At 36.4% G+C, this 10,673-nt stretch overlaps 2 protein-coding genes across 2 annotated transcripts; one reads left to right on the top strand and one right to left on the bottom strand.

Annotated features, from left to right (window-relative positions):
- Positions 1-3,403: 3,403 nt before the first annotated feature.
- On the top strand, positions 3,404-5,805 carry LOC147552347 (small ribosomal subunit protein eS8-like). The gene is made up of 5 exons (XM_086665188.1): positions 3,404-3,674; positions 3,764-3,836; positions 3,927-4,257; positions 4,956-5,122; positions 5,549-5,805. Exons 1-5 carry the CDS (start codon positions 3,671-3,673, stop codon positions 5,631-5,633), a joined length of 660 nt encoding a protein of 219 aa, XP_086521314.1. The 5' UTR covers positions 3,404-3,670; the 3' UTR covers positions 5,634-5,805.
- A 369-nt stretch (positions 5,806-6,174) lies between these two features.
- VTC4 (Inositol monophosphatase family protein) lies at positions 6,175-9,455 on the bottom strand. The gene is made up of 12 exons (XM_086665187.1): positions 9,317-9,455; positions 9,110-9,165; positions 8,976-9,026; positions 8,663-8,743; positions 8,477-8,580; positions 8,307-8,391; positions 8,026-8,080; positions 7,874-7,917; positions 7,100-7,168; positions 6,915-7,015; positions 6,770-6,826; positions 6,175-6,393 (listed from the first exon to the last, which is right to left on the bottom strand). Exons 1-12 carry the CDS (start codon positions 9,327-9,329, stop codon positions 6,297-6,299), a joined length of 813 nt encoding a protein of 270 aa, XP_086521313.1. The 5' UTR covers positions 9,330-9,455; the 3' UTR covers positions 6,175-6,296.
- Between the last annotated feature and the right edge of the window lie 1,218 nt (positions 9,456-10,673).

The following is a 10,673-nucleotide window of genomic DNA, read 5'->3' as shown; positions in this document are numbered from 1 at the left end:
GTTGGGCTTCTTTGATTCAATTCTCATTTCAAATTTTTGCCTTTCACCTATTGTTTCTATAAATTTGAGTTCCTCGGATTCCTATCATTTGTGATTTTCCCGTCAAAACGTTGTTTGTCATGGTATAAGTACTTGATCGTCTCAAAAAAAAAAGTACTTGATCTAAAAGATATGACAAAGTTTCCAAAACTAAAAACTAAAACGAAAATTTGAAATTAGTCTCATTTGCTGGTAATGTTTATTTGACGTATATTTCCATCCAAGTAATAGTTCCCATTTTCTTGGTAAAATACGTTTCCACCTAGCCAACATTAATATAAAGAAATTGCTAATATTTTTACGCAATAACGTATATTTCCATTGAAGTAATAGTTTGAACACTTGAGAAGAAAAAGTTGCACCCTCCATGGGTTTCTAATTTAATACTGAAATTTGGTAGATCCAAAAAGGTAGGATACAATCTACTCTACTCCAATGGGTGATGATTGCTATCTTAGGTTATTTGATATTCTAACTTTGGAGATTAGGGCTTAACCTTCAAGGCAAGAAAATAGGAAACTTGAACGAGGACCTCATATTTTTAGTCTTAGAAGACTTTTGAGATTAAAAACTTGAGTGATATTTTGTCAATGGAAGTATGTAACTTAAACACCTCAAAATACTTATCATGAAATGATGTTTTACCAAACAATGGTCCTCATCATTCGTTGTCCTCTTCTGGACTCATATCCAATTAGTTGTCAGTTAGATGTCTACAAACTTAACACACTGTGCTTAGAGTTTCTAATAGGTTGCCCATGAAATTAGACCACCTTACAGGGTTGCTCGTAAACACCTTAAGAGGTTGCTCATATACTTCTCTAAAAGAAAAGGGGAGTTTGCCAAGCCTAATAGTATTGGAAATCTAGTGATACAATCTATAAATGTTGAGAATATATCAATTATGGTCGGTGTTGTCCCCATATCCGGTCTAAAATATGATTTAGTGTCTAAATAATCTCTGAAATATGATTTGATGTAATCGCTACACGACTTTAAATTATTTATTTTTGTCTGACTCGTGGTGTGTGGATTGTCCAGACACTTGATTCAAGTTGATTTTTGGTTCAAATGTTTGTGACAAATCAGATCAGATCCAATAGTCACGCACCTTTGTTTTGCGGACGACCTCATGGTTTTTATGAGAGGTAATGTAGCCTCAGCGCAGGCCCTCCAGGTGACGATCACAAAACTATTCAAAGGCACGGGACTAGCAGTGAATATTGGCAAGAGCTCTATATTTTGTGCAGGAATGACAGAGGAACAAATCGAGGCAGTCCACTTCGTTCTCGGCTTTCAAATAGGTACTCTTCCCATTCGATATCTGGGTTTACCACTCCTGGCTTCTCGGTTATCATACGCAGATTGTACACCACTCATTAACCAGATACAGTCACGTGTTCAATCGTGGAAAGTTCGGTATTTATCCTATGCAGGTCGCCTTATACTTCTGAAGACGGTTTTGGGAAGTATGTTAATCTTTTGGTCTTCGGTTTTCGTACTTCCTAAACGAGTATATAAGGAAATAAATAAGATCTTCAACAGGTTCTTGTGGAAAGGCCTTGAGGAGGGGAGCAACAGACCGGCTGTAAAATGGGTGGATGTCTGTCTGCCAAAAGCAGAAGGAGGGCTGGGATTGCGGGACATAGAAACGATGAACACAGCTATGAACTTAAGACACATCTGGGATCTTATTAGTGGGAAGAACACTCTCTGGGTCAAATGGGTTAAAAATTATCTAATCAGAGGAAATAGTTTCTGGACGATGGATATACCTAGGAATTGTTCGTGGTGTTGGCGACGTATTCTACAATGCAGAGGCACTGCAAAGACTATGGTTCAGTACCTCATACATGATGGTAGTCAAACTTACTTTTGGCGAGACATATGGAACCCCTCAGGCTCTTTAGCTAATAAATTTCCAGACTTTCATCGTTCTGCAGCAACTTTAAGGGAAGATGCCTTAGTATCGGACTACTTAATAAATGGCAGATGGGTTTTCACTGACCATGTTCGTCACATCTTAGGAGAGGAGTTCCTTTCACTACCCTTTGTAGAGATAGGTGGCTTGGAAGAGGACAAGGTAGTCTGGAAAATCACTTCAACAGGAGAATATACGGTGAAAGACACGTACAACTATATTCGGCGAAAAGGTACACCAATCCCATGGACCAAATTAGTATGGTGTACGGAATGTATACCTAAACACTCATTTGCTGCTTGGATATCACTTAAGAGGGGTTTAAAAACGAAAACAAAACTACGTTCATGGGGTTTGGATATTGATGTTCGATGTCCACTATGTTTATTGGCTGAGGAGACGGATGAACACCTTTTGTTCCAATGTCCATATTCGATTTCTATTTGGACAAATTTACTACAGCTACTGGGTGTGACTCGTAACTATACGGGAAATTGGGATGAAGAAATTACATGGTGTGTTAAAACGTTTCATGGAAGCACACTGCTAGGCAGAATGGGTGGGCTGGTATTCACTGGCTACGTTTACCATATTTGGGGTGAGAGAAATAACAGGGTCTTTCGGAAACACAATAAACCACCACACACTATCCTTCAAACAGTAATTACTGAGGTTAAAATCAAAGTGGTCGCTTGGAAACAACCACCGAAATTAACAAGTGAGGCCCAACAGATATTAGCGAAGTGGAACCTGGTAATTCCTTTACATTCTAAGGCACCCACCATATGTAAATGGCAAGGCCCATTGGGTGATGAGGTTATCATAAACACGGACGGATCATACACAGAATTGTGGGGCGGATACGGGGCCATCCTACGAAACTCAGAGGGGGACCCCATTGTTGCTGCAGCAGTCAAGACAACTCGGGTATCAGTTCTGATGCACGAAATGCAAGGGGTTTTGCTGGGCCTTCAACTCGCCCTCAAGTATAACAGGCCAAGGTTAAGATCGCCATGGATTCAGCCCTCGCGGTCTTAATCTTGACAAAGTTAGACAAGGAACCCCCTTGGCAGATTATGAGAATTGTCCGAGAAATTAGAGATTTATGGGTACGACTAGAGGAATGCTCAATAATACATGTATACAGAGAAATAAATCAAGTGGCAGACTTTCTTTCCAAAATGAGTTTACAGGTGGGTTATACTGAGATGACACCAAATGAACTTCCGGACGAGTTACAAAGGCTCATACGGGAGGACAAAAGAAGAGTAATAAGAGTGCGGCATCCTTAGATTTTCATTGTTTTCTATTTCTTAGTTCAGTTTTGAGTTGTAAGAGTATGGTTTATTTGATTTCTTAGTCTTAGCCTTTTTGGTTTCTTTCTTTGTAAGGGTCGGGCCCCTAAATCCCGTTGACAATTTCAAATAAAAAAAAAAGTTCATTGGTTGTCTATGGTGAGTTAGAGAATGATGAAAATTACTGGGCTGGGCCATCAATCAGTCTGGCGGTCTTGGGCTGGGCCCAATTGGAAGTAAAAGGATCTAAGCGTCTTTAATATTAAATAAAGGGGTAGTTCCGTAAAAAAGACGTTAGGGTTTTGAGTTTTAAAGAGAGCTGAACTCTTCGTCTATTCCTCTCTTTGAAAACCCTAACCAGAGTTGCAGTCCGGAGAGAGAGAGAGGGAGAGGAAGAGGGTTTCAATCTGCAATCATGGGTAAATCTCATTTCTTTTCATCAATTTCATTTTTCTGAATTGAATCATTTTACTTCATTTTAATTGCTTAAAACCCTAACTTCTTACAGGTATTTCACGAGATTCTATGCACAAGAGACGTGCCACTGGAGGCAAGAAGAAGGCTTGGAGAAAGAAGCGAAAGTAGAAAACTAAAACCCTAATCTAAAAAAATCAAATTCATTTCCTCATTAAAGGTCATTTGATTAAACAGTTTTCTCTTTTTGATGAAAGGTACGAGCTTGGAAGACAACCAGCAAACACAAAGCTTTCAAGCAACAAAACAGTTCGAAGGGTTAGGGTTCGTGGAGGAAACGTTAAATGGAGAGCTCTTAGATTAGATACTGGAAATTACTCATGGGGAAGTGAAACTGTTACTAGAAAATCTCGTATCCTTGATGTTGTTTATAACGCATCGAACAACGAGTTGGTTCGAACTCAAACTCTAGTTAAGAGTGCCATTGTTCAGGTTGATGCTGCTCCATTCAAGCAATGGTATCTTCAGCATTATGGTCTTGATATTGGACGTAAGAAGAAGTCCACTTCTGCTAAGAAAGAAGCTGAGGTACTATATCTTTCTCGCATTTTAAGATTATGTTCGAGTTTGGGTTTGATTTGTCTTTCTTGTTTTCTCTTATTTGGGTTTTTAGTTAATTTGGTGTTGAAATGAATGAGCAAATCTATGATAGGAATCATCCTGAAAGTAAAGTTATAAGTTTGATAGTTGTAGGAAGATGAATGTGTTAATTTCTAATGTTGATTTGAATTGTTTGAAGTTTCGGGTATTGATTAGATGAATTACTTTACTTGATTATGATCGCTTGATTTTCGAATTACGTTACAGATTCCCACATTTTCCTGATTCTTTACATTATGTGTGATTCTAGTTTTGAGTAAAAAGACTTGGAATGATAGTACGATAACCATGCAGGTCATAGCAACAAGTAGATTAATCGAATAAGATCACAGGTGTTTGCGAGCACTCACATTGTTCATGCAAATTAGGTTTTAATGCGATTTTTTCAATTCGACTGTGATAATTCATGTTACAAAAAGAACTCAGACTAGTTGCATATTAAGTTAATTTCACCTAGTTTTCAGTATTTTACCATTATGTGTGGTTTGTCTGAAATTTTCGGTTGGGTATGAAATTGGTGATTATGCGTGAACCACAAATGCTTGAGTATTTGTTTGGAACTGAATTCGCTGATGATGTAAGATTCTAGTTCTTCTGTTTACCTATTTTACATTATTGTTTGATAGGAGGGTGAAGCTGTTGAGGAAGCAAAGAAAAGCAACCATGTTGTAAGGAAAATTGAGAAGCGTCAAGTAGACCACAAGCTTGACCCACATATTGAGGAGCAGTTTAGTGGTGGACGATTATTAGCTGCTATCTCATCTCGGCCTGGTCAGTGTGGCCGTGCTGATGGGTACGTAATTCCTTAAAACACCTTTTTGATTCTACTGATAATTTTTTGAAAAGTTTGTTTGATGAGCTCCAAACTCTTATGAAATACTCCATGAGTTCCAATAAGAATTCCCAACGACCCAAAAGAAACTTTAAAGTGATAGTAAGTTAGGTTTATATTGTCATTGAACCATTGTCAATCCCTTTCGAGAAAGCATATATTCCAAAAACCTTCAGCTATGTTCGTCTTGCATGACCTTTAATTGCACAAGTATAGAGCTTTTTTTTGCGGAACTTCTCAAACTGTAATTTCTCTTGGTCACATAACGGTAAACATCAAGTCGATTTCTGTGTCAATTCTCCTACCCTTCCTATCAAAGTACTATTAAGGGGCCGCATTTATATTTTCATTAAAATTTGATTTCTTCGTACTTGTTCTGTTTTTCAGGTATATTTTGGAAGGTAAGGAGCTGGAGTTCTACATGAAGAAACTCCAGAAGAAGAAGGGCAAGGCTGGTGCAGGAGCTGCTTGATTTTGATCTTTCTTCCTAGAAGTTCTTTTCTCTGTTCTTCTCTCCAGCTTTTATGCGCTTTAAGTTGGATGCTATGTTCGGATTACTTTGAAGTTTTGTTTTTTTCATTGGATTTTGTAGCTTCTTTGCTGGATTATGGTTAATACCATCTTGAAAAGAATTTGTTTAGATACTTTCTCTTCTTCCATTTTCTCTACAACCCAAATTAATTTCGTGGAAATTCGGAATCTTTTAGGCCATGATTGTGTCCGAAAGGAATGTAGTTTGTTTAGAATAGCAATCTCGTAATGTGACAGGGTATATATAGACTTACAAAAATATCTATTTGTTCTTGACTATGATTAACAATTGTATGGGAAAAGGAAATGTAAGCACACCACTTATATTATTCAAATGTGATCTCTGGTGCGATTTCCGATGCATTGCTGTGCCAAAATGGTCTTATTGCTTGGCCAGCCTTCCAATATGGTGGCCTAAGCACTTGGATTTTCTAACCAACTTGTCTTAGATATTCACACAACAGCAAAATAAAGAAAACTAATTTGAGAAAAAGTAAACACCCATTTATTATCTTAGAAAAGGTTATTTCCTGAATTTTGTTGTTGCTGAAAATGATGATATCAAATCAGATCTTTAAATAGACTCATAACTCCAATTTCAATCTCATTGAGCTTCGTTAAGCGCCTCAATAAACGCGTCCTTGACGAAAGGGTTTGAAGCTGCAACTCTCTGAGACGTAATGTCAAACTCTTTACCAGATCTGAGTAAACAAGAAACAAATATTAGTAAAACCTTCAAAAGCTCTAAGAGACGAGCAATCGATTGTTATGTAAGCTACCCATGAACCGCCGTGAATCTAAACTAACAAAGCAGTAAGTTCTGCAGTACAACAGTGTAAGCTCAGGGAAGCTTTCTTCTCACCGGAATAACAAAACTACGGGTGCAATTTATGTTTGTTGTTTTTATTCAAATCTGAAATCTGGCACGAGATCTAAATTGGCTGGAGACAGATTTCATAAGGTTTATGGTATATCTGGCTCGTGCATCTAACACTTCTAATCAGCTCACTCGGACTAATTTTTGGGTCCATTTTAGTAAAAATCGAGAGATTCAATTGTCATAAGTTGTTATCTTACGGATCAAACACGACACCTCCTGCTTCTCGAACAATCACAACTCCACCAGCCACATCCCTGTACGAAAGAGGTCATAGACATCAACAAAGATGTATATCCCTTTCTTTTGTATCCATAAAAGTTAAAAATATAAATAAGAACGTACCAGGGACCTCCAAACCCGGTCTCATAAAAGAGATCAATTCTCCCACTAGCTATACCACATAGGTTCAATGCACAGGAACCAGACATACGGAGAGATCTCACCTGATAATTCAAGAAGTTAATTCACGTACGAGTAGATTTTGACAAGAACCCACATACAGAATGTCAAAATGTTTCTCATTTTACCTTGAAAAGTAACCTATTAATCCTATTTGTGGTAGCATCCACAGTTGTTACATCACGCTTTGTTCCAACCTGAAAATCAAGATGGATAAGCACTCTTATCAGTTTCTTGACTCAGAATAAAAGATGATGATACCTATTTATCTAATGCAATATGGATCTATGAGGCCTGAAGCCCCAATAAGCAAGAGGAGTGCAGGGCGTTCAAGTGGTTATCTCTCAGGGTGAAGGCATCATCATGTTCATGAACTAGAATGCCCTTGAAGATTTGGAATTGACAGAGGGGCGCTCCTGCGGGTGAAGCATGTGTGTTGCACATGACAAACCAAGTTGTATCGAGTATATTGATAGCAAACTGATCATAACCATGGAGTTACAAAGTAAACCAATAAACAAAAAATCTTGTGTTTTCTTAATAGAAAAAAGAAACGGGGTAATCAACTACAAGGCATTATCGAGTTGGAGATTGAATAAAAACTCAAACAACTACAGACTGAAGCTGCATACTAGCAATCTAAACAGGTCAACTTTGTATTCTTGAAGCACCGATGCACTTGATCCGATTTCAGTTTCAGTCAAACAACTAAAGCTTATACCCCTGAAGATAAAATGACCAATCAATAATGTAGTATAAGTAGTTCAACCTCGAACTCCGTCAAGGGTACCTAGTTGGAAACAGTGACATTCATCTACGAAACTTGAATAAAATGGGCAACATAAGAACACAAAGAAACATCACAAAATAACAAAAAATGAAACAAGCAGATACGCCCATACCTCAGTTGCAAGAAGAGATTTCACCAATTCGGTCTGAGAAGACGCTGAAATTTTTTCAAAGATATTAGCATGACATTACTTGAGCATAATAGAGGATGAGAAGGGTCAGGAGTTTTTTTTTCTTGGGACGTAAGAGATGGGAGATTTCTTACCTTTGATTGGCGATCCATTCAAGAAAGCACCCTTTCCAAGGATGCCAGTGTAAAGCTACATATCGAGAAAAAAGCCACAAATTAACAAACTAGCTAGATATCAAAAAACCTCTTTCATGAAATCTAACATGTATGAAAACCGTTTCAACAAAAAGAAACATTTATAAAAACAGATCAAGAGGTAAAGCCGATAAGGTTACATAAGAAAAACGAAGATCAATCACATAAATAACGAAGTTGCCTAGTTGAAATCCACCCAACAACCGAACATGAGTACTCACTTCATTGATTATCGGATTGTAAACGACACCAACAGTAGGAACTTTTCCAATTGTAAGACCAATAGATACACAGACAAAAGGAAACCTACAAATAATACAAACTCCATTATCACAAAATCAAAAAAGAAAATGAAAAGGAGAAGACGATAAGATAAAGTATTAAAGTATACCCATGAACGAAATTAGTCGTTCCATCAAGTGGGTCGACGATCCAAGTCGGATCATTAGTCAGCTCAGTAACACCATTAGCAGCAGTAGTTTCTTCACCAATAAACTAGATTTCAAAGGAAATTATATTAGAACAATAAACACTTTATATACTGAAATAATCAAAGATACAGAAACAAAGATCTCACCTTGTGTTCAGGGAAATGTTCCTTAAGATGACTGAATATAAGATCTTCACAAGCTTTATCAGTTTCTGTTACCAAATCTACCTGCATTCCCAAATCTCACTTAAAACCAGTTCCCCCAAATAAGATAGTAGTTCACTACAAAACCCTAATTCTCAAAATTTGTTATTAAATCAATCCAAAATTCCTAGAAATATGGTAAAAATCTAGTCTTTAAAACAATTGAAACCACAAAACACATCAATTGGGAATTTGAATTGGAAAAGAGATAATGATGATGAACATGATTTGACAAAATAAAGGAACAAAATTTTACCGATCCTTTATGCTCAACATTCTTCTTCTCATGAAATCCTTTACGGATTATCTGAAAAATTCAGAAATCAGATCAATATTAAATCGAAATTAAGGTGAATTTGATCAACGAAATTAGGGCAACTTTTGTATTACCTCTCCAGCTTTCTTAGCTGCTTCAATTGCGATGGTGAGGAATTGATCAAGGGAATCTACAGAGACAAAATTGCAGAAAATGTTGAAAAAGAATTCAGATAATAAGATTTTATTAACTACAAATTAAATTACCCAGAGATTGGAAAAATGGGAATTAAACTTGAAAGGAAGAAATATAATGAAGAGAAGTGAGTGTGGGTTCTTTACCATTTTCTCCCATGGTTTCTAGAGAGAGAGAGAGAGAGAGAGAGAGAGAGAGAGTGAGATGAGAGAAAAAAGTTCTTTCACTTGGGAGCGCAGAAGAGGAGAGAAGATACCAATCATATATTTAAGAGAGATTGAAATTGACGGAATAATGCTGCTATGGTATGTCATTTTTATTGACTATTATACCCTTGGTCAATAGCCTTACTATCAAAATTAGTCCACCTTTAACACAAAATACACAAAAGATCCAAAATTCACTAAAAAAAATTCATTTTTTGCTTGAAACGGTATTTTGAGATTCATAAAACAAATCATTTTTGTAAAATACTGGTATCCTTTTACATTAAATACAATTTAAATCATTTTCGAACTCTAAGGATCTTTTACTTCAGGTTTTAGGTCAATACGTGAGTATTTCACTGGAATTCATCTGTAATTTTGTATATATATATATATATATATATATATATATATTTATTTTTATTTTTTCTTGTACCTATTCTTTTGTCTACTACCTTATAATGTATTTTCTATTATTTTTCATTTTTGCAAAAAACAAAATTTGCACGAATAAGCTTTTACGTTATTTGCATAAATTTTTCACAAATTGATAGAGTTTTCACATTTTATATAAAGAGGCTAGTCTAGAAAAAAAGATTGATAACCTAAATCAACACAAAATTAGGTACTAAATTATTTTACATTGAGGACTTTTTTCATTAGTTGTTTGGCAAATAACTCAAACACTAGAAAATAGACCCGTACAAATAACCCTAATGTGAAATTAAAAATCCACATCTCTTTGAAGTAGATCACTAACTGTATAAGCGTAGAGTTAATATTACACGATCATAATTCTCATTTTATTGAAGCTAAAACTGTTAGAACTAAAAGTCGCGGAAGCTATCGAACCTATCCTAGAAATTGATCCGATTATGAAGATTAATCGAAAAGCTAAGTCAAAATCAAATATGCGAATAGAATTTAACGAGGTTCGGCTTTAAAGCCTACGTCCTCGGGCGAACAAGAAATCTTTATTGAAGGATAGATGAAGACGACTAACACAACCCGCAAGTTCGTCCCAAGATGGTACCGTATAGTAATAACCTTCTATACTAAATCTTCGACGACCGAGAAATTTAACACCGCTAAAAAACTATGAAAAATTTCTCTCACTCTTGCTCTCTCTCTTTAGCTCTCTCTAAAGAAGAGTTGTTGTTGCTTGTGTTGGTGTGTTGATTACAAAGCACTCAACCCCTATTTATATATATTATAAGCCAAAAATTGGAAACTGCCTATTGAGCCAAAAAATTGGAAACCATCCCAATTTTTGGAAACTGCCTATTGCTGCCTCTTA

The sequence above is a fragment of the Eschscholzia californica genome, unplaced genomic scaffold (genome assembly GCF_041429995.1).
Source record: "Eschscholzia californica isolate CP2 unplaced genomic scaffold, dmEscCali1.0.p SCAF_3, whole genome shotgun sequence".
Lineage (NCBI taxonomy): Eukaryota > Viridiplantae > Streptophyta > Magnoliopsida > Ranunculales > Papaveraceae > Eschscholzia > Eschscholzia californica.
This window is presented reverse-complemented; position numbering and strand designations above follow the sequence as displayed.